Here is a 25,218-nt window from a genome sequence, read left to right on the forward strand (position 1 = left end):
CAGGCACATTCTATTTGCAATACAAAAAAAAGATCTCCTCCATGCTGTGAGATTATCAAAATAAGCCACATCAACCCTTCTTAATCAGAGAGATAAGGTGTTATTTTTAAACGTGCCAAATATTTTTAAGCCAAATGTTGTGGGATATTACAGTTACAGGGCCTCAAAAGAGTTATTTGTCTCTGTTTATTTTATTAAATATTCCTAGACATACCCTTAGGATGACAGATCAATAAGTGCCTTTGCGGTTTCCTGATAGAAGGCAGCAATTATTTTCTTCCATTACTATATAAGCATAATCCAATTTTGCTCATCTATCATGTGTGTAATGGTAATAAAGAAGCATCACCATGTGTTTATTTTACTGTCACTTTATCTTTTGTTTTGGTGATCTTCTGGCTTCATTTCACATTCTTCCAACTGTTTGTGCCTTTCATTTGACAGGAGTGGTGACCAGTTTGTTTTGCATTAGGACACTTGTTGGGAACACAGCTGCAAAAGCCTGCCTGGTTTCTATTTCCCTGTAAGGTGAATGAAGTACTTTAGGTTTTCACCTGAACTTACCTGCAGAAGAAACAAAATCACAAGAACTTTACAGAGTTAAATTTGGATTTCATTTTAGAGATGTTTTTCCATAGAAGTCAACTGTAATTCAAGCTGTGCACCGGAGGAGAATTGAGCTCACAATGTTTACCACATAACAGAACAGAAAAGCTAAACAAAGCCCAAAAGATCATGATCCAACTAAGGACAATTGAAAAGTATAGTTGAGATTGTCAAGGCTAAATTCAACCCATTTTCCTCACCTGGAGAATCATATTTAACCCATGGTAAGAAGGGTGCACTACTGGACTATGCCTGCAAATCAAGTAAGCAGCAGTTGTCTCTTCCTCTAAATACTCCTCTGCTTTGAGGAATATCACACCAGGCCTGATAGTGACTAACTGTGATCAAATAAACTCCTAAAAGCCAACATCCAGTTTTCTTTTCATTGTGGGTGAGGAGATTCCTGAGCAGTGATTCAAAATTCTCCGCAGCAGCTACCTCTCAGTAGCTGCCCAAGTCCCGACTTGGGCAATAAAACTGCTTTACTATGAATCGAAATTTTTCTTTTAATTCAAAGCTATTTCTGTTTCCTCTTTGCTGTCATTGAAGTGATAGCCAGCTCTTCACTGAAGGAAATTATTAGGAAGTGGTAACTGGTCACAGCTCTGCTGAGGCACATCTGATATCAATCAGATGAACCATGGGATTCTTAACCCTGACTTCAGTGAGCCCAAGCTTTGACTTACTCTATATTTCACTTAAAAACAACTGGAAATGTTTTATTTTTATTTTATGAAGTTTTCCATGAGCACAGGAATAAGTGAGGCACAGTTGTGTCTGGATTTATATCTTGTGGTCAGTTGACTTTGCTGTCCAAGTTCTGACAGAGACTTTTCCCATGGGTGAGCAATACCTGCTTTGCTCCCTGTGAATCCTTCTGATGTTTATAAAGGGGCTCCTTACACTTCTTCAGTTTCCACAGCCTGAGCATATACTGGATCTGTTTCTGGGTTCACATCTTATTGTTGAGGTTGTCAAGACAACTAACAGAAAGACGGTATACAACAGCATGACCACATAAAATTCATTCCTTTAGGAAACAAGGCTGAAAACCAACTATTTTTTTTTTCAACCACATGAAGATGAAGTGAAGTATTTTTTTTAAAGTGCTTAAAATCTGAGAAGAAGGAGCTGAGGAAGTGTTTTCGGTGTTTTATTCTGGTTTGTTTTGGTCTAATCCTACCTTTAGTGGCCTCAGACTAAACAGTCCCGAGAGACAGCCACTTAAAAAGATGAAATACCCAAAGTCCAACAAAATGATGTACAATTGTCTTGTGGGACTTCTTTTGATAACATAAAATGGCCCTCATCCATCAGACTCTAACTGTGAATTATTAGATAGCATTCCCTTGCAAACATTGCTAAAGGCTCATTTTTCTTTTTAATGTTGAAGTTAGTGGTATTCCATATTCACTACTATACCATTTTCAGTGTCCTATGACTTAATCTCAGTGGTCAGTGCCTTTCACTTGCATCAGTAGTCTGTGGTTTCGTTATTTCAACATCAAAGAAAAAGATCATCTTGGCTACATTACAAAGAGCAAGTTTTGAATTTTGCCAAAATAAACTGTGACAAACTGTTACAGTTTATAAAGGCTTTCCTTTAAATTGAAAGTGACTTACAAAGAGAAGAACATTGGTTATGCACTCATGTATAATATATAAAAAAGGTCTAAAACCTGTTACAGGGTTTGGGATTTTAAAAAATTTTTAATCATTTTATCTCCAGCTAAATCATGGAAGACCAGAATTGACATTCCTGACACAAGCATAAAATATAACAGGCTTTCCTTCTTCTGCTTTCACCTTCCCCTCCTTCATCTTCCAACTTTGCAGGTCAATTGTACACACCTAAGAAAAACAGGTGTATAAAGTATGCCTGGCAAATTCTTGTCTATCTTGGTCACTAACTGAAACCTGAAAAAACTTATGGGACACTTGTCACTGGAACCTAAATGAGTACTCTGGAATAAAGCAAAGGAAATGGAATGGCAAAGCTCAACAGTCCTAATATTTCAGTGTTAAGCAAACAATAAGGACAGAAATTTCCAACCGCCTTTATGTCATTTAAAGGAACCACAAGAAACCACAGAAACATTTTACCTTTATCAATTTAATGTAGCAGAAATCAGAGTTCTGATGACATTTCTTGAAAATGGGCAACTATAATAAACCGTATGCAGTATAAGACATTCAGTTCTGATATGCAAAGCAGCAGCAGACTCTGGAAAAGCTTTTGAAACAGGAAAGTACTTCGCAGCATGTGAAAAGTGGCAAATTATTCTGTCAATATTTTAATGGTATACTTTGCTATGAAAAGATAACCTTACGAAACAGGTGTAAAGGCAGGAACAGAATGAGATAAGTTAAAGGCTATGAGTTTTAAAGACAGTAACAAATAAAATGCCCCAGGAATAATGAAAAAAGTACTTTCAGAGAAGAACAATGTTCACTCTTAAAATGAACTGGAAAAAAAAAAAAAAAGAGGATATTAAGACCTGAAATGAAAAATTAGGACAGCAATAACACAGTGAAGAAAGATAAGTTACTGTGATGAATGTTTGCTAACTTCCTTTTAGTTACTGAAAATTGCCTTCCTCCCTGAAAAAAAGGAATAAAATGCTACATCTGTTGCAATTGTGTCAGCATCTGCTGGCAGTGCTTACATCGGCTGAACACCTGGAGCCTGCGATTAGGATCTGTCCCTTGGACACCAAGGCTGTTGTGGTGACATTCAGACTGGGTCAGATTCCTCTCTGAGCACATTCCCACTGCTGGGGATAGCCAGTGCTAGGTTCATGGTTTGACTTGATGATCTTAAAGGTCTTTTCTAACCAAAACAATCAATTCACTGACGCTATCATTCTAAGCCATAGCAGCTCTGTAATGGGTGCTGCTTCCCAGACCCTCCCATCTCACCCCAGACAGTGAAAAGCATATCTTCTCATTCACGCAAGAGGCTCCCACCTCCAGCCGGTGCATGTGCCACCACCCCATCCTGATGCCCTGTGCTGGGCAGCTGCGCTGAGGAGGACTCTGGTGGTACAAGGGTGGTGAAGACCTCTGATTCCCATTCTCATCCGGAGCCATCCCAATAACAGGGCATGGATAGATCCCATCCAGCCCCAAATGCAGGTTGAGCTGTTGCTCTGTCATGACACAGGCCTCATCCTGGCTCATGAGGCTGAGCAGAGCCTCATCATGACATCTCTGGCCATGCCTGCTGGTAGAGGAGAGTGTGTCACTTTTGAATCACAGAATGATTTGGGTTGGAAGGAACCTTAAAGATCATCTAGTTCCAACCCCCTGCATGGGCAGGGACACCTCCCACTAGACAAGGTTGCTCAAAGCTCCATCCAACCTGGTCTTGAACACTTGCAGGGAGAGGGCATCCACAACCTCCTGGGCAACCTGTTCTAGTGTCTCACCACCCCCACAGTAAAGAACTGCTTCCTAATATGTAACCTGAATCTCCTCTTTTCTACTTAAAAGCCATTACCCTGTGTCCTATCACTCCATACCTGTGTAAAAAGTTACTTTCCAGCTTTCCTGCAGGTCCCTTCAGATAATAGAAGGCTGCTATAAGGTCTCCCAGGAGCCTCCTCTTTTCTAAGCTGAACAACCCCAACAACCTCAGCCTGAGCTCCACCCTTCCTGTATTTGAGAAAAAGAAAACTCCCCAGATACTTAAGGCCCTGCTGCATAAGTAGGTACGATTCAAACCTCTAATGTTTTATGTTCCAAAATAAATGTTAAAAGTATCTGTGAAATGGGTACTGATTCTATATTTCCTGTACAAGAACTGACACCAGCACTGACACTGGCCAGAAGGGAAAAAAATAACTTCTGTGCTTTCTTTACTCACAGAGTTTCAGATGGCTGAAGAGCAGCAAACATCTGAACACACGGGGTGATGAGAAGCAATTCTTCCAACCGAGACTACCAGCATCCTCATTTAGATGCACCTTTCATAGACACTTCTTTCATTAAGAAAACTGGTTTAAATGGGACCGTTTATGTATCAAGCATGAGTAAGTGTATTACAATCTGGCTCATCATAGCATGTTCCAAAACAGCTCTTTCATTTTTTTTTTCCTAAAGAGGGCAGTGATTCAGCATTAACACAATTTAAAATATCAGTGATATTTTCAGGGACTCCTCAGTGCCCATGGATATGAATGCTAATGAATACTTTTTTTGAGATATTGAAAGAAGTAACTGCCTAAAGGTTCCAATTATCTGCATCACAGTCTCTCAAGAACACAGAAAATACTGATGAATAAATAAATAAATAAAAATACTTTCTTAGCACCATAAGGACCTCAGTGATTTTCAATGTCAATTTACAGGAACTAATTCTTACAGAGATTAATCATCAGCAACGCTAAACAATCTGAAATGACCAGGGACTTACATTTTGTAACTAAACTGAGGGGCTGACAACCTGGCAATGGAGTGGGCAAAAAAAGAACTAGAGTCTCAAAATGTAACAAATTAATTGCCACTTACCCTGTTCAAGCAGTATTTACTCTCTTTCCCATAAAAGTGCTGGAGACATTTCATGTTCTGCTTGTCGACAATCTTGTTGAAGAACTCATTGATGGTTCGCACGGAGACGGCACAGACAGCAGATCTGTTGGTTGGTTCCAAAGAGTCTGGTTTGCTTTGTGCAAAAACACCGTAGAGAATATCATCATTCAACCCAAGGCCCATTTCATGGGCTAGAGCTGCACCTGGCTTGCTGACATAGGCAGCTTGCAAAATGTTGAATACCTCCTTTCGGATGGACCTCTTCCTCCGCTTTTCGGTAAAAATACACTCAAGAGGCATTTCCATGTAAGAACGCATCTCTGAGTCTAAAGTGCAGAAGCGGATAATTCTAGTGTGAAAAGCCTGGGAGTCAAGAGATTCTCTCTGGACAGTCAGAAAATAGACAAAGTGATCATTTTCAAAGGCATGGACATACCGAATGGGGTATGAGTCGCGGAACTGAGGGAGGATATCTATGTAAGACTGATCAGTGAGAAATTCAAAACCATCTTGTGTTTCTTTTAGTCTTCTAACAGATATTGAATGCAGCACGTGAGGAGGCTGAAACGTAGATGTCACAGTATTTCCCACAAAGAAATTGACAAATCTGTCCTTTTCAGTCACCAAAACTTTGGTTCCTAAAGTGCTTACAACACAGTCAGGACAATTATCTGCTTCTCCATCCACCCGGGGTGAATACATGCAGTGCACCTCACTTTCAATGTCAGCAGGGTTGTCAGGGTGAATGATGTGACGGTGGCAGATGCCTCCGGACACGCTACCACAGCTGATGAGCTGATCATCATAATAAGTTTCTAAGAGCAGTGCCATGTTGACATTATCCTTCCATATGCTGTTAGATAAATTTGCTTTAGCTTTGCAGTCTTCACATGGTGCGCAGTCAGGGTTCTCCAGAACAGGCCCAGTTTTGTACACAGAATTGTTGTGGAGAGTTTCATTTAGTACATAAATCTTGTTGACTGCTCCAATATAAATATGATGCTTGTATAAAACTACATTCTGAATCGGTGTTTCTGCAATAAAGTTTGGAAGATCGTATTTTACACTCAAATCCATCTCCGATTTTTTAGCTGCTTCTTTGCATTGTCCATGGCTCCTTTGCAGCAATGTAAACAGGAGTACAATAAACCCAGAAGGATGTGCAGTAAAAGGCTTCATTGTCAGAGAGTTAATCTGTCAAAACATATTTAAAGAAAGAGTGGTTATATTTCAAACAATAAAACATCAGCTTACCAGCCAACAGAAAACTGTAATTAGGCTGCATGTGTTAGCTGAACTGTTTCAATTTAAGAATTGTTCTCATCTCGATTCATATCATTAATAATCCTGTGCTAGAAACTGCTACAGTTAATGTTTTTCATGGGTACCCATTTCACTGCTTTCAGAACAATTCACAGAGGATTTTCTCATGATGAATTTTGCAAGACTTCTCCATGTGTTGTACAGCAGCAGCAGAGAGATGACTATTTCCACACTGGCATTAAACCAGCAGACTGATACAATTTAAAACAAGATGGTGTGCAGGTAGCTGAAAACAGATCTACTCAGGACACTAGGGACACAGCTGCACACAAAACAGTTGTAGCACTTCATAGTGTGGATGTAAGATATTTGGCAAGTTCCTCAAGGGGCTGAGCTGCTTCTTAGCTCAGCTGCTAAAAAATGAGAAATAGGAAAGAAATTAAATAAAATGAAGCTGAAATGGGCTTCTCTTTCATTCTGCTGACATTTTTCATTGACCGAGGAAGAGACTTTTCTCCGCCAGACCAAAGGAAGAAACCCCTCTCCTCTCTCCCTCCAGCTCCCCAGATCACTGTCTTTCATAAGGGCCGTGGTTTGGAAAAAAAAGAATGTTTTTTTCAGCCAGCTCCTCTTCTTGGAATAGTCATTTTCCCTAGTGTTGACAAGGTTTTGTAATATATTGTTAGAATATTTCATGCATCATGTGGTGCTTGGCATGTGCAAGTTTTATTTTAGGCCCTGTACCACAGCAGTAAGTCACTCTGGTGAACCTTTACAAGATACAGGCATATCACTGTGCTGTAAACAAAGGGATATCAAGTGGCCTACAGCCATTAATTGATGAAATCAAAAAACCTAGCACTTTTTTTATTTCACTTCTCCATGCAATTGTTTGATGTGGCTTGAAAAACCAAAGGCAGATGACTAGTGTGATATTTCACCCCCTCAGAAGATCAATTAAATGAACTGTGGTTATGAGCGTTGCAGTGCAGTGTCCACGCTATGCCCTGTCACACCAGACATTTTCTGTTAATGTCATGACACAGCTGTTAAGCCAAATTTAGCTTCTTTATGGAGAAAACAATTATGCATTCTAACAGCAATATGCTAACATACTTGGAGAATATACTTACACTTTGATTATAGTTAAGAAATTGTTGCTAAAAGAGAAATGCATAGGATCATTGAAAGGATTTAAAATAGACAACTTTGAAACCTCCAAACTAATATTAGGAATCTGTTCTTGCTTTTTATTCCACTACGACTTTAAGCAAAATTAAAGATTGTTATAGACTGGGGCTGTTTCAGCTGCATATAAATTCAGTGTTTTCACTAGATGGGTTAAAACAATCCATCAATAATCTCCTGCTTGCCTTGGGAATGCCTTCAGCATGCCCTGAACTTGTTTCTGTGGCTTACCTCTTTAATTACACAAAATAATAGGTTTGGGAAACAATGAATTGTTCTTCCTCCCTGGTGTCTGATAAGAATCATGATCAAGAGTTGGAGATAAAAGTCAGAAACACAGCCTATTTGCAAGAATTAGCTGGTAAGAACAAGACACACTTCTGGTACTGAGAAATTCAGATCTTCCTTCAAATCAACATTTTCTGGTATTAATTAGCAACAACAGAATCCTGGAAACAAACCAAACACACATTTAAGAAAATGAAAATTAAAAAAAAAAAAAATTAAATGCAGGCATATTGCTATCATTAGAAAATAGCCCAGTATACAGTGCTGACTTCTATACTGTTTAGGGCAGGACACAGTCTTCTCATCCTCTGAAAACTCTTGCTATTACAGAATTTTTCCTGCTCTGTGCTGGGATGAAACCAAGAGTTTTCAAAGTTTGTGTGAAACATGCAGAAGTCACACCCCATCCAAGAACAAGCGTTTCCACGTTCCTCACAAAGGTCTGGGCAATGGGAGGAGTGAGAGCCTGCTCTGACCATCTGCCTCCTTTCTGCAGAGCTTCCAACCAAGACACTGCTACACCTGATACATTCCTACAGATTCACTTCTGACGAGTCAACGTGTTCTGACAAATACTGGATTAAGCAGAAAATTCCAAAAGTGCTCTATTTCTGACACGATAGGGAGGCAGGTATATTGCTTACTGCAACAAGTCTAAACCCACATATCAGAGGTGGCACTGCAGATAGATAGAGAAAACACTGGAGAAAGTAGTTAGATGAGGAGGATCAACAATACAGGAAAAAAGTTGCAAAGTCACTTGACAGGCACTTTCTTGTTTTAATATGTTCCCAAATAGATTGTCTTCCCAGTATGCTCTTCAGTTTACAATCCTCCCTGTTCTTCCAGTGTCTGAAAAAGAGGATCTTTAGCTATCCAACAGTAAATACCAGTGGGCACTGCAGAGGGATTTAGAGCCATAAATACTGCCTGACTTACTCTTTCCCTCAAACCACAGCTTGGGATGTGAGGCCAGTATCCTCAGATAGATAGGCTACTCTCTGCCTATATGCAGTTGGTGAAACAAAGCTGATTTGTATCTGTGCTATGGAGACAGAAAATTCTTCCTTACACTCGTTTACCAAATGAGATCTGAAGCAAAGAGCTTAAAAGCAAGAGCAAGGGTAGGATTCAGTGTAATGCAAAGGATGCCAAAAATAATAGGTACCATATTTCACCACTACAGTAAGGAAAATGAGCAATACATGAAAACCAAGTAATCTTTGCTCTCATATCTTAGTTCCACCATTATATCTTTCTTTGTATGCTTTCTGAGGTGTTTCAAGCATCCTGCCAGACAGAAATCTGCTGATTCCTACCTGTGGGAATCTCAGGCTGATTTATGGGCAGCTCAAGGGAAGATGGTTCCCTACAATATATTTCTAGCACACTATCTCTTTCCTCAAGGCACCTGAAATCAGAAGACATGCTCTACTGCGAGACATTTATAGGTCAGAGAGGATAGAGAAGTTATGTGAAGAATACAGTGTGCAACTCCTTTTTTTTGGCATTTGTTTTTAAAAATTCATCATCATATATACTCCACTGATAGTCAGTGAGACTCCCATGATGTTTAGTGCCTCTTTAAATCTGGATTTAACCCACAGTCAAATTTTTATCTGTATTTGACCTGGCAGCCTGTAGCACTGAGTTGCTTTTTTGTAACCTCCAGACCAGGTCACTGCAAACACACTTAACTTAAAGGAACAAAACTCTGGATAATTAAAAATTCATCCCCACCTCCTTTCAATGTTCCAATAGTTCCAGTTCTCCATAGCACATACTCATATGTAATTTCAGTTGGACTTAAGCACTGAAAGAATTTTGCTGAAATAGAACCAAAAGACTTTAGTTATAGATATAGTTTTTGAATACAGGTCAAAGAACTGCTGCCTATCAGCTGCACGAGAAAAACAAGTAATCCCTTTGTTTCTGTCCTTGGTTTGAGTGATGGATGCTTGCTCATTCTTTTGTGACCTTCCTGTGACTTGTATGTCAGTGTGTCTTTCATGTGTCTACAGAAGGCTTGTAAGCTTTGACCTGTGATAACTATCAGCAAGCAAAAGCTGTGGATGGATTATTTCTTTTGTAAGAAATATTTTCAAAGCCTGTGTCGTGATGTGCTCATTTTTCCATCTCTCAGCAGACACAAGCTTGTATAACTGATGAGAAAATAGATTTTGATCAACCACTGCAAGTGGCTAGTAATGATATGTCATACTAGTGTGCCCAGCAACCTCAAGTGCTATGGCTGATGCTTCTCACCAGGCTTGGTTTCAAGTGTTTGTGCAGCATTAACAGCTTCCCAATGGCAATTTTTTTCCTACAAGCTCCATTCTCCCTAATTATGGCCTGGCTGACAATTTGTAAACATTGAATTTTATGTCTCTTCTTCACACCGTTTACCACCATACTGACGAGTCAGGCCCGGCCTTACTGTGGAGTAACATTCAAGCTGTCGTATGCATGGAAGCCAGAAAGCACAGCCATGCTTGTTTTCCTAGCCCTCATTTCAACAACTTGGGCCTCATTTACCCCTGATTCCAAAGCACTCCCTGGATCTGCACAAGCCAAGACAACATACTGACACAGAAGTCATTTGTAGGTTGGTTAGTGTATCCCATTTTGCCTTGCTCTGTAACAGAAAAGGAAACAGCCGGTCCTGTGTATCCACACATAAAGCATATGCATGCAGTATCAAACTTAGCACTCAAATAGGTCATTTTAGGTTGGTAACAGCAGAGCTATGTTAATTCACATTTCACAAACTGTTGTCAGCAACTGGTAGGTAGCCTTTTCCTTTCTTTAATAAAGTGTTTGATAGCAGAGTTTGTTTTTTTCCAGCAAGATAGTACCTCTTGTTACTATGGGCTCTCCTAGACCTGTGGTGACAAATTTATATAGGATGCTACTGATTACTCCTCCTGAGGGCTCAGTTTTCTTGACTGTACTGAACCAAAATTCATGCCAGTTTACAACCTGATTCCCTGGGGATCAGATGGTCTGCCATGGAGACAGCAGCATCATTTAACAGGACAGGGCAACAGAGAGGGAGAGATGACAACAGCTCCATCCATCCAACTTTAATCTGTTGTTGCAAATCTGTCACAGCACTGGCATCAGCTACAGCAGACTAAGTTCACAGTGAATGTGTCTTCATCAGACTTTTCAATTAGCTGATTGCATCTGTAGACAGGATTGGTTATAAGTAAAACACATTGAGGTTAACCTGTGTCCACAGATTAAAATGTTCTGAAGTCAGAATTGCTAACCTGAATTAGCTACCTTGAGTTAAAATAACAGAGAGAACAAGAAAATGTGAGAGTAAGACAGCAACAAACATAAAAATGATCCCAGAGTTCAATCCTGAGTTGAAATCTTGTCTAAAGCACAATTTGAAATCTCATTTAGGTGAACATACCTTTTTGCAGCATGGTATGTATACTAACATGATGCATTTTCCAGTGCACAAGAGTCACAGAACATAGTTATGATGATTTAGGTCATAAATTAATTCATAACAGAGCTCAGAGATGTGTGGGCACCCAGATGGCTGATGGGCAGTGCCTCAGCAATTGATGGAGGATCAACATTACCTAAATCCTCTACATATCCAGTGAAGTCATGCATGTCAGAAGAAACTGCTTTCATTAGCACGTTCAACTGATCTGTAGGCCTCTTCTTACAATATTCAAATACAATAAAAAAATCTAAAATCTCCTTACATACAATATACTCTTTAATATACACGGTCCATTACTGGGTCTAATATACCATTGTAATTCACAGCAGCCATCAATAGAAGCATTTCCATTGTCTGCCTGTCATTATTTTCAACAGGCATTAAAACACAAGAACACTAATCTGGGCTCTGCAGTTGAGGAAATGTTATTCTTACACTCATTTTGCAGTATTTTTCGTAGGTGTCCTGCAGTGCAATGAAATACAGTGTTTTCTTTGAAACTTGCTTCAGATCTTAACATCCTAAAACCAACTCATGTCTTGGGTCTGTAGCACAACTGGATTTATTTAATAATTCTTTGTTGTGATGGGCAACAACAGCACTACAGGTTCTTTCTTACTGAAGCTCAGCAAGTACTCATTGATGTATTACAAATGAGTAGAGCAGATCAAGAGCTATACATTGCTTTAAAAGACTAAATTAAAAGGTAGTACACAGCATTTGTTACAGTTCAGGGATACTCCTCATGTGAGGAGGTGGTACTCAAAGGGCTGAGGAATCATTTCCACAAAGAACAGGAACTAGAACAGAATTTCAAAATATAGAAAGAATAACTGAAAAAATGGAACAAAATATTCACAATAAGGTATGCCCTTCATTGTTTGTTCATGCTTTTATTTCCAGATGGAAAGGTCCAGATTTGGACCTTTAAATACAGATGGACATCTTTTCATATCTGAATGCATGAGGAGGATTTTTTTTTTTAATTATATGTAGTGATAGCAGGAAAACAGAAAGTAAACTTTGAGCAACACACCACTAATGATCTATTCTATTTACCTGAAACACAAGTCAGCAATTGCAGAGCTTCACTACCAAAATACATGCAATGCTGTTGTGGCTCTTTACCGCTACCTTAGCAGTAAAATAAATCCAGTTCTATCACAGACTTAAACTTGCTTTCTGCAGCAAATTATTCAGCCTGAAAATTAAAATGTGAGCATCTTGTTCTGTCTAAATAGAAAAGGATCTCTGTGGGGTAGAACAGTGTTACACTTGCTATTGTATATGCCATGGTCAATAAAAGAGGGCATCTTCTATTTCAGGTGACTTAATATGGATATACTTGGGTTTCACTCCAAATTTTTCACATTTGGATGGACTACTTCCATCTCAATGCATTTGCACTGCATATGCAAAACAAAGACCTTTCTTGACTCCATCCAATCGAGGTAAATGCAGACAAGATGCAAGTCCTTCTGGGTGTGATAAAACCACCTTACAGTAAAAGAAAGGAGTTTTCTTGTATTTCTGCATGATCAACTTTCTGCATGAGTCTGAGCATTCTGTGGTTGTCTGTACAGAATAGCAACAGTGTAATTTCCCTGGAATGTAGTTCCTCCTTCCATAAAGAGCCAAGTTGGCAAACCTGGCTATAAAAGCAGAGCTTAAGCTTGATTCCTCTAACCACTTTCAGAACTTCCTACTTTATGTTTATGGTTATAACATCTATCTACCTGAATTCCTGTACTGAAATGCATAGCAAGTTTTGGAAGCCTTTCCTGTCTTGTAAAGCTAACAGCCTTCCATACTGTGATAATTAAAGGAATGGCATGGGTCATAAAATGAAAAAGATTAAAAGGCAGATAGCCATGAGTAACCAAGACAGCATACAGATCCGATCTAAATGTTTTAACAGCAATTATGAATGATCTTGATGCAGGGCATTTCCTGCAGTTTAATTGTCATTTGGTGCTAATGGTTCTTAGGAGTCCCTGAGACAATAACTCTTCATAGCCAAACATTAATCTCTTTTAAAAAAAAAAAAAAAAAAATCTCTACATCAATAGATAGTGATAATAAAGTATATCATATGAGAACTCTACCAAAGGATCTACATCCACACCAAATTATCAAGTTTCCTTTTGATGCCACAGTATAATAATAACAGCAACTAAAACCCAACAAGTCCCTGAATTCCTCCAAGGTGTGGCACAAATACCTAGGATACCAAGCAAAAGTAATTGTGCTGTCTCTGTTCTTTCCTCTGAAAAAGCTGTCAGGATGGTGTCAGGCAGTGGCCTTTCTGCTCTGCGGGCACAAATAAAGCATGCCACTGGGTGCCATGGCTTCACCCCCTTCAGTCAATGTGCCTCTCAGTCACAAGGCAAATTAGTGGCAAAACCTGGGGTCAAGGATTTCCAATAGGTTGCTGACGCCTTGCTTGATACACAGCTTGTCAAGCCAAGATGTCACGGCCAAACTTCATGCAGTGAGATCAACACATCTGTAATAGTGAGCTGGGCCCCTCGATTCAGAGAGCTCATCTAAGGGATGGAGTGAGGCAGCTGGGGGCTGCCTTACACAGGCACAGAAGAAACTGGGGAAAGCTCTGCTTAAGGACCTGTGCTGGCACCACACAGAGGCCTTTATGTTGCCTCCTGTCCCACTCCTTGCATTTAAAAGCTCTGAGGCTGCTGAACTGATCTGGCCTGGCACAGCCCATTGGGCTGATTACTGTGATTTGTCCACACATATTATACTTAGTGCTGGAAAATAGACTGTCCTCCTTCCATGGCCAAGCTGGCTCCACAAGACGTATAACCATGATTGTATAATGCTGTGTCTGAGATAACTACAAACACAAACTGCAAGACTAAGTCAGCTGTCTTCACCCCAAGTAAAATCCTGGTGCAAACCCTCACAATAGCTACAGAGAAAAATGAATGGGCTGTGTTTGTAAACTACCTAGTGAAAGTAATGAAGTTTATATTTATGTCTCAGCTTAGTAGAACCCATCCTTTATCTGGTATCAAAGTTAATAACCTGATGGTCTACTTAGCTTCATAGCAGCTTTTTTATAATCAAATAGGAGCAATATCAAGAATAGTATTCATTTCCCATCTGTGTTTGGTTAGGAGGTTATGACCTTTCTTTTTAATGCTGACCTCGCTCTTGTGACTGCAAGTTTATGTTATTGCAATGCACTTTAACTGATGCCCTACTTTCACTCAGTTTAGAAACTGAGTTAATGATGGCTCATTGGCATCACTGTTGCCTCGCTGTGAACCTGTGATTCATGATCTGCTTCCAAGGACTTTACAGTATTGGTGTTCATAAATCCCGAAGTGGCCTGGGACCAGCCTGCTTGACATCCCAGCTCTCACCAGAGGCAACGGTGTCACAGCTGCAATCAGCAGAGTGGCTGATCTGGAGCAGTCTCAAGCTTCTGTTCTTTGGCAGATCTCCCTCAGCAAGGGTCTGTCAGCCACGGCTTTTACTCTGAAATATTGTGCTGACCTTCAGAAGATGCTGAAAAGCTCAATAGTTTGAAGAAGGTGTTTAAGGATGGCTGAGTACTCTGAGGTTTTTTCATGCTAATGAGGTTTTCTTTTTTCCTTCTTAAATGTTTTTCAGCTGCTTTACTTACTTTGTTTCAGCCTATCTCCCCCTCCTCATTTTGGGGAGCTTAAATGTTAAAGTACTGCCCTCAGGGCTCTTGTTTATACAGGGTCTGGTACCAGGTTTTGGACTTGTTCAGATCCCAGTGTGTCTCCTTTGGAAATCTGGAGCCAGATTCAAGGAGTTTGTTAGATAAGCAAAGAGGATGTTTCCAGACTTCAGAGAGTATTTACCTTTCTCATATGGGTGACATGAGGATAAATTAGCCCATTCTTACAAAACACTTCCAAAATATGAAGGGCTCAGTATCACTGTTTACAACAGACACAGCAAAGCTGAGCTGTAGGATGGTCCCTGCCATAACGGAGTTGATTTAAAACTGTGGTCTTCATCCCCATGTCTCTTCAGCCTGAGAGATCCAGCATCCCACCTTATGCCTGTTCCTTTCTCTCCTCCTTGCATCCTGATGGGAAGACTCAGACAGTAGAAGGCACTGATGCAATCCCTCCCAGTCCTCACACTTTAAAGCTGAGTGGGCCAGGATGAAGAGCAGGGATTGAGTGTGGGCCAGGAGGCTGCCCATCAGCAGCAGGACCGTCTGCAGCACCTGGCTCCATCCTGTCTGGGCACTGTAAAGCAGCTTAGCTGCAAGCTGTAACCCAGCCAGGACCAAGGGCCTCTTACTGCTCCACGTGATTTCTTCTCCTCCAAAGCTGAAGTTCAGGTGAGATCCAGGGCATATTTAGCATTAAGTGCAGGCACCAGTTAATCTAAGTACCTGAGAGCTCTGTGGACAGTGAATGGTAGCTTTCTGGGTCCCCTCTTGGACTTACACTCCAGTCTCACACTTAATCCCCATTTCAGATGCCAAAGTAGTCTCTCTTAATTTTACCAATAATTTTAAGCCTATACAAAAGAAAAATAAATGGCAGTGATAAAATTGGAAATATCAGCTAATGTATGTTTTAAATTTAGTAATTTATATGACAATTGCTACTGAGCATGAGGTCTTGTTAAGTGGTTGACAGCACCAAATTCAACACTTCAGTCACTGAGCAAAGGTCACTGTCATCTAACAAGAACATTTGCTTTTACACCCTTACTCCTACTTAAGATATTCAAATTATATTGCATTGCTTATTATCACCGTGTCATGTTCAAATAACAAAATGTACTACTCATTTGATTAATAATTACTCACTTGAGCAATTTAATTTTGGACAAGAGATAGCTGTTGAGAGTGATAATAGGCAAGATCTAAACTATTACTTATCTGGATTTTCACACAAAAGCCTGGTATCAGACCTGAGGTTTGTCAAGATAAGTTACATTTCTTTACTGTGAAGCTACCACCCTTTCCAAGACTCTGCAGGTTTTATGCAAACAATATTCTCATCGATTCCTCTGATAGCTGAGCTGACTAAGGACTAGAAAACAGGGTGCTTAAAACAACCTGAAAGGCAGGAGATCTGTTGACATGACAGAATCTCAATATTACTTCATTTAAAATGAGCAGTAGATGATACAGAGTAAATACTGTGATGTAGAAGGCATAATTTAACAGGAATGATAGGTGCAGAAGAGTAAATCTTTCAAAATCTTATATATTGTTAATGAAGATAATCATTACTCTTTAAAGAAAGACTGAATTAACCTACAGTGCATTTCCAAGTAACTATCTAATGGACATGGGCATTATCTTTTTATGTATCTTTGAAATCCCTGTAAACCATGCCTAGTCAAATATTTGACTGATGAGCTTTTACCCCTATTAATAGCATGCAGGGGAGGTCTCGGTAAATAAACTGCCTTCAGAGTTGCCTTTTCCAGAAGGAAAAGGGCTACATATTTATCCTTTAGCCACTTCTTACTGCTCCTTGCTGCTTCCTAAAAGACTTTTTGTACTGTGAAAACAATTCACTGGTTGTTACCTTATTTTTGTGCCCTGCAGGGATTTCGGGTATGTACTCTCCTCAGATAAGCGGGAAGCTCTCCCACTGCAGACAGGGGAACTTTGGAAGCCACACGTCCTTATCTGCAGGCAGAGGTTGGGCCAGCCTGTGTTTAGCTTACCAGAGAAATGTGGTATTATTTGCATAAAAGGAGTTCCTTCAAAGCATGTTATATGAAAACAAATAAAAAAAAACATGCCGCAATTTTCAGGAAGCAGCAAAGATGTCTCTGAGCTATCCCCAAGCTGATTTTATCATGTCAGCTTACATCTGAAGAACAAACACACACTTATTTTTGTAAATATGTTTTTAGAAGAAAAGAAAATGCCAAAGAACTGGCAATCAGTTCCCCTGACTGATAATGACCATGCATGGTGTTTTCCCTTTGTAACCCTGCAGAAAAAAGCACAGGATTCAGTTCTGCAATTAGAAGGTCATTAATGATTTTTGTGATTTCACGCACTCCATGCTAATTTTACCCAGCTGCTGGATGGCTCTCATCTCTCCCACCTTCTGTTAGGACACTCTGCAGAGCTCCTCTTCTCATGTAGGCTGCCATACTTATCCAGGAAAAAAGGTAACTGTTGTTGGTCAGGTCTTTCTGAACATAGGCAGGAAAGGGAGGGAACAGCCACTTTCTCACAAATGGACATGCCTAGCAATCCATCTCCATGTATACATAATTTTGGGATAATAAGGACAAAAATCCAGTGGCATTCAATACAAAGAAGAGTAATTGACTTCTATGGGATTTAATGGAAAATAAAATGTAATAGGGTTATAATATATTGCAGTTCTGAAGAACGAACAGAATTGATATTAAATTTCATGGGATAGTTAAAAAACTAGTAGTAAAGGTCACATGTTGGGTAGATTCAACAGGATTTTCCCATTGTGGAAATATGACTGATGAGCCAAGGTGGAGAACTAGAGAGATCTGGAGAATGTCATCTCTAGGCAAGGAGCTACTGAATCTTCTGAGAAGACAAAAGGACACAGTGAAATGCTGCCACCATGCCATTATTCTCTGGTGAGTATTTTATCTAAGGCCAGTGCTTGCCATACCAGGATAAACAGACATTTGGAAATTTCAGATTCTGACTACAATATACTTCATAAACACCAAATACCAGGAAATGGGGGGAAAAATCAAAGCATAAAATAAAGTTATAATACAAATGCAGGTCCGCTACCTGTTCTCAGCACTTTCATTGTTTCCATTAGAAGTGATGGAACTGGCTTGTATCCAGACACCTGAAGTTTACCTAAAAGCACCTACATCTTGGCTAGGGGAACACCCACATTTACTGTTTGGCAGTGCTGAAAACACAAATGAGGATAAAAGTCATTATCATGCTGCACCCAGTCCTTGAATGCATAGAGGAAATCAACAGAAAAAGCAGATGCCAAAGTCTTCCCTCATCATAAGGGTTAAACAACAGTTAAGATAAAGTACTGCTGCAGGCTGAACTGCATCCTCAAACAGGCAAAACATTATGCCCTGATTTTAAAGGATGGTTAACACATTTTCCAGGTGAAATTTGCATTATATTCTCTGATGCAGAAGTGCTTAATCACAGAGGGAGCTTAACACTGGCTCACTACTGCACTGGAGTCCAATACTGGTTTCATTGTACCTACTTTTTAAAGTATTAATATTGCTTTTTTTTTTTTTTTTACTGAAGCTTTGGGCACTTGTAAGAATGATATAAAATACTAAGTATTAACAAGAAACATATTTTCCCTGGGAAAAATATTAGCCTGTAATCCAAAGAGCAAAAGCAATAAGACTAAAGACTTTAAGCAAAGGCTTTGCAGAACAGTAATATATAACATTTAAAATTAGTACCCACTTTCTAGATGTAGAGAGGAAAACTGAATATAACTCCAGTAATTCATTTAACATTTTCAATGAAATTAAGAAAGAGGAATTAATCAATTTTTGAACACGAATTCAACTACCAACACCTTCCACTGTCTTTAGGAAAGTTTCCTTTTTCTGCTTTATCCTTATTTCTCAGATCTAACCAATAGAATTCAGTATTTTTGACTGATATTTAATTATATAATTAAAATTATATAATAGCTACAACAGATATGGGGATATATAGTAACAGATTAGAGAATATATGATTCCCATAACAGAAATCCTAATACCATTTTGGCTGTGTAACGATCTTAAAGATAGAAAAAAAAACCCAAGCCTCAGTTACCTCAGCATCTATGTGAAAACAGATGAAGCTTGAAGTTTTTGAACATGTTTTTTTCTAGTCATGCATTTGGGATAACCCACAGATTTGGGAATTTTCTCAAAGGCAGGGGTTACTCAGAAACCTACTTCTTTTATACTCATAGGATCCTCCATGGGGCAGGTGTGATGGGGGGGGAAACAAAACGCAATGTCTTAATTAGTATCTCCAATGGTTCTGAAATTTTGGTGATTAAGTTTGGGCCAACCAATCAAAAAAGTATTCTTACTCATGATAAAGCTAAAGACAAAAGAATAAAACCCATGTATTTCTCTAGGTATTCACAGGGCACAGGAGCCCTCTACCAAGCTTGAAACAATGCTAGGTACAAACAGTTCTAATGTGGAAAAATCAATCTAAATGAAAGGTTAGGTTCAGCATCCAGCTCAAACAAACTAAAAATTAAACAAAGAAACAAAAGAAATAATATCTCCTCAAATAAGAGGGAAATAACTAAGTTTGAAATTCTAACTGTAGCTTGTAATTGCTTTCATCTGCTCATTAGACATGCTCGGGAAGGATTTCTGCTTCCACAAACTTTACATAAAAATAAATAGTTCCTGCAGGAATTATCAATTTGTACAAATATTAATGAGAAAAAAATTCATGTGGAAAAAGATACCTCGATCGTCTATTAAAGCTGAAGGAGATTAAATCCATTTTGCAAATACTGTGCAAACACACACAAAGACAGAGCCAAACCCAGCATCCGTAAAGGGCAGTGACAAAACTCCCCAGCACAACCATAAGGCCATAGCCTTGCTGATAGGTCCTACCAGGCAAGTAGCACAACCACAAGAGGCGGTATGAAGGGAGAGCTGCTTAAGACCCACATGTGACATAGGCCAAGCTGGAATTTGGCTTAGGACAACGTTCTGCCAGATGTGGGCATGGGCAGCAGCTGGCACAGCTGGGCTGGGCATGGACATCCCACACCAGGGCCATGTGGCTCTCAGCCCTGACAAACACTCAGTGTAGCGAGTTCATTAGTGCAGGTTTCTCCCAATCCAGACAGTTGTTTAAAATGAGCACCATTTGAAGCAAACCAGAAACCTTAACACTGTATTTAATAAATAACTATAACTTTACTGCCTAAATTCAGGGTGGTCCAGTCTCCTTACTGTTACAAGCAAAATGCCTTTCTGAGACTCCTGACAACCACTCTCTGCTCTGAAGGGGGCTCAGATATGGCATGTCAGGTGCAGAGGCACACCACAAGGTCACAGACCTAGGCTGCCCAGATACCAAGAGGGCAGTAGGGTTATATATGCTTTGGTTTGGTCACCTGCCCATGTACACACAGCTGAAATCTCTTCAGGTACTGCATGCAATCCTCCTCCAGTTGGGCTCTGGCCTGGAGGCCACCTGCTGGGCTACTCTTTTGCTCTGTAAAGTGAATCAGAAAGATTTTATTGGGCTCTCTTCACTTACAACCAAAGGTATGATTCTACCATTTTATAAAATAAATTATACATTTGGCAAATCTCATATGCTTATGCTGAAAGAACATCTGCCTGAAGCCAAAAACTTTCTGTGTGGGAAGTGAACAACTTGGCATTGTATTAAAACTGTCAATAAAAGTTAATTACTTATTGCCTAAATCTAGCTATCTTTATAACTGTGCTGCTCAAATTAACTGAGACTGCTTGTAGAAGTGTAAAAGAGGCCCCTATGCTTCATCATCAACTCCAGAGCCATGCTATTTTGAAAATAAAAGACCTGTATCCTGTCCAAAAAAAAAAAAGAAAAAAAATCCTGGAGGTGACTTGCCATGTTACCATTTTGGACTACAAAAAAAAACCAAAACAAAACAACCCAACAAGCCCACAACTCAGCCAACACACAGGGGAAGGCTTAATTCCAGCAAACACACATAAACAGGAAATCTCTCTCCAGTCAGAAGGTATTTTTCCTTTGTACAATGGGGTTCAAAGATGTGTCATCATATAGTTTAAAACAATTGTGAGGGAACCTTACCATTTCCAAGATCTTAGGAGTAAAGTCGACTTCCACAGTCGAAAGCCTGCCGAAACTTGCATAGGAAGCACACAAACACTAACAAATATATGCTGGCTTAGGCAAGGGCAGAGTTTTTAATCAATAAGCATGTCAAGCTGGGGGACAGAGAGGGGAAGGAATCAATTTTCAGAAGGCAAATGGTTAACAACTGTAGCTTTAATCAAATTGCAGATGCAATCCCTTACTATTCTCAATATTTTTGAAAGAAAGTAGCTCTATGGCAAAGAATGAATTTCAATAAATGTCAGATATTTAGTTATATTGCTGATTTTTTATATTTATCAAGCTAGGTCACTGATCCTTCACAGAAAGGATACCAGGACATGTCAAAAAGATTCTTCTATTGCTTAGTTGGATAAACGTCAAAATGAAGGAGCTACAGTAGAAAAAAGCAACTTACAAAGAAATTGATATTTCTCTTTGACTACAGGAAGAGATATGTCAATGTGACCCTTCAAAGAGAGGTTAAAACTACAAAGTACACAACAAAATTGATAGCTATCAAATACCATGGCGATGGCCGTCGGTGTGACACTTGAGCAAAATGAAAATCTTCTGAAAGCATTTGGCAATTTTCCTTTCGCATGCATTTGCAACCAAATTCATCATGAATTCAAACAAGAACCTCTCCACTGCCTTCCACACAAAAGGACAACTGTACGTTCATTTTCTTGGGATAAGCAGAAGAGACTATCATGGAGCTGTAGGTTGCAAAAAAAAAAAAAAAAAAAAAAAAAAAAAAAAAAAAAAAGGCATCTGTTAAGGTATTTTGAGCTTACTAAACTTCTAAGCATTAATGAAACTCTTCTGTTATTGATACCCACTTGAGAAACGCAATGTTTAAAGGCATCTTCTTCCCTGGAGACTGGTATACCAAGGGGAGAGGTTGAGAAGAGGGGGTTTCAGGGTATCCACAGCCTCCCTGTTTGTACCACATGCACCCCACACCTGGGTTATGCACAACAGCCTCTCTTTGAAATCTGAGGTTATAAACCTCTTAAAAATCTGAGGATTAAAAACATCTCAAATTATTTATCTCCACGTCTATTTTCCACTCTGATATTTGGTGCACTCGATTTCAACTAATTCAAGGAAGGTCCATTTGAGTCAAGAGGACTGTCGCAATCCTACCACATCAAGTGACTGAAAAAGATCACAGAGTGACTGAAAATTCTCAGAACTTATTAAAAAAAAAGAAAAAGCATTCTACTTGGTAACACACTTCTCTTTCCATCAAATGAGTTACATCCTAGACCAATTTGATCTGATAACTTTACCTCTCCTTTATTTTTCTGATGTTTAACATTGGAGGAAAAGAAATACTTTATCTTCTTCTACAACATCATAGTTTTCCTGAAGGCAAATAGCTTGGCAATTTGCTAGATTTGCTAATGCTAGAGGAAACAAGTTAGCACACATACCATGTTGTTTGAATGCCTTTGGAAATTAGATTGAAACACTGATTTGATTTCCTAAAAGGTATCTCAAACAAGGCAAGGTTAGAGATTTGGAGAGTAATGAGAATTTGTGTGACTTCAAACAGCTCTACATAAAACAGACCTGATATTCTGGGGGGAAAAAGGTCACCTAATTATTCGTTTCCTGAAGGCCCTCTCTAGACTACATTTCCCCTGGGTAAGGAAACTGATTTAAAAATGGCTTCTGCTAACATGCTTGCATCAGTTGCTATGTACAAGATAGAGATTTGTTAAAATCATTGCCAAGAAAAACACAACATTTTTACAAGGAGAGATGAACAGAAACCTTCCTGGCTTGGCCATGCCAAGCGACATGGAGGGACAGGCAAAGATGTGCCATCTGTGAAGTCCTCCATGGAGCGAGGGTCCTGCTTGCTCAGAGATGATGTGCTGCTTGAGACCATGCGGCAGCTGCCATGGCTTGACCATGGGTTTAATAACTGGCTACGAACCTTTTGTGGGAGGCAAAATCACAGGCTGTGGCCAAGTCAGACAACATGCACAGGTTGATCACTCTGGCTGATAGTAACAGCCTAATGAAACATAAAATTGTGCCATTGGCTTGAAGGCCAGGCAGCAAGGCAGCAGTGAGGGGGAGGGTGGAAAGCCTGGACTCAAGGGCTTTACAGGAATCAGTCACAAAGATGTGGTTGCAAACCAAAATCTTAGAAAGGCCTGTTGGAAGTATCACACTGTAACTCATCCCTTCTCTTTTGCACCAAACAGGTCCTGTAACTCCCTTCTGGGTTCCTTATTCCTGTAGTTTCAGAGAATGCTATTCAGTTACTCTGTTGCTTCCTCGTTCAAGAAATTTAGTGTTTCTGTAGGGCTGAGAGAGAGTCCAAGCAGGATTTCCTTTACTCTAGATATTCCACAAACACACATGGAGATACAGAACCCCTCCTTGCTTCTCTGCCGGAAGCAAGTAAAGTCTAGACACATCAGCACCACAAAGCAACCGTGGTACAAAGCTGATCACTCAGAGGACTGGGGCTCCCACTGCTGCAGCTCAGGCTGCCCCAGCCCAGCATGCTGCCGGCATCAGGTTCCCTTTGCGTCTGGGAGGGCAACGCTGCTGTTGCTCCTCTTGCTCTGCAGCCAGCTGTGCCACTTACTGTCTGCAGTCCTGGAAGCCAGACTTGGGAGGCAGCAGGCTTTGAATTTCTCCAAGCTGAAAAATACAGTGCGGTCACTCACAGATCATGAATAAGAGCAGGTGGGTTGGCCCCTTCAATTGCACTGGACCAGCAGGAGGAGGCTACAGGTCATCAACTAAGGAACCAGAAAACTATAAACGCAGGAAAATCAGGATGGGAAAGGCAGTCCTGGGAGGACAACTTTTGTCACTCAACTTTGCATTCATGAGCTGTTCATTGAACCTCTGCTGAGTTTTGGCTTTCTGGCTGGCTTGCCCTAACTCAGTGTGCCCCATATAGGCTGCACTCCCAGCTCTCCTGAGCAAATGACACCTCTATGATCCACTCTCCAGCCACAACACATGCAATTTAGTTTACTGGTAAATAACTACAATGCAGGGGTTATCCTTTAGAGAAAAAAAAAGCAAGCAAGCAAGTAAGCAAGCAAAAAAAAAAAAAAAAGCCAAAAAAAAAAAAAAAAAAAAAAAAAGCCCTATGGGATAACAAAGACAATTCATTCCCTCTCCACCAAAAAGGCAAAGAAGCTGACTCTCTTTTCTGTAAATAGAGATGAATGTTTTACAAAATATTCCTTTTCCCAAGTTATTCAGTTTGTATTCGAAGACGGTCAGAAAAAGAATCACACAGTGCTGAAGAAGGATTAGGGAACACAAAGAACAAGAGATAGTCATTCTCTAACTTACTTTGTTTTCAACATGCAGCTCCTGCCAAAGGCTAGCTTTTTGCTCTCAGTGTATGATCTATAAACATTTAACCAGCTCTTAGAGAAACATGTGAGGCACTTTACTTTGCCTGATTATGAATCCAAACGTCTGACATAAAAAAAAAAAAAAAAAAAAAAGACAGCATCCACCTTTTTGCTGGTGGACAATGCTAAAAGCACCTGTAGGATAAAAGCAAATGAACTACCACACGTGGCATAGGTTCTTTGGAAAAAGCACACATTGCAGCTCAAATAACCACCTACAGGTTACAAATACAGTTTGTTAAACATCACTCTTCCTTGATTATTAATCTTTATTTTTAGATGTATGTGTGAAACTTCCAGTTTCTAAGGAATGCAGTAAGTATTTCTAAACCCAAAGACCATCTAGTTTAATGCTGACATGGAAACAGTCGTGGAATGCAATTATACGGTGAGAATTCTATACCAGTTAAAGCAAATCCTGCTTTCTAAAAATTAAAAACAAACAAACAAAACAACCAAAACAAATGCAGAAACAAACCGCAAACCGCCATACGAGTGCGTGGAAGGCTGCGAACACCGCACACCCATCATGTACAATCCTCTCCCCTGGGGAATCCTCCAGGCTCTCTCCGAGACCTCAGCCTCACGGAAGGCGGCCGCGCTGCCCACCACAAACCTACACACACACCTCCGAGCCACCGTTTCAGAGTTAGAAC

The 25,218-nt window shown here is 39.8% G+C and overlaps 1 protein-coding gene across 4 annotated transcripts in view; it reads right to left on the minus strand.

Annotated features, from left to right (window-relative positions):
* The window catches only part of MET (MET proto-oncogene, receptor tyrosine kinase), a 93,863-nt gene that overhangs the window by 67,620 nt on the left and 1,025 nt on the right, over nt 1-25,218 (minus strand). For 3 of the 4 annotated variants that reach the window (XM_030464735.1, XM_030464745.1, XM_030464726.1), the window contains exon 2: nt 5,116-6,330. In XM_030464735.1, the coding sequence (XP_030320595.1) occupies nt 5,116-6,315 (1,200 nt within the window). In that variant the 5' untranslated portion in view covers nt 6,316-6,330. Of the gene's footprint in view, nt 1-5,115; nt 6,331-16,890; nt 17,010-25,218 lie in introns of those variants that run through there. The other variant, XM_030464718.1, reaches the window with a different exon arrangement.

This window comes from Calypte anna, chromosome 1 (genome assembly GCF_003957555.1).
Source record: "Calypte anna isolate BGI_N300 chromosome 1, bCalAnn1_v1.p, whole genome shotgun sequence".
In the NCBI taxonomy this organism is placed as follows: Eukaryota; Metazoa; Chordata; class Aves; order Apodiformes; family Trochilidae; genus Calypte; species Calypte anna.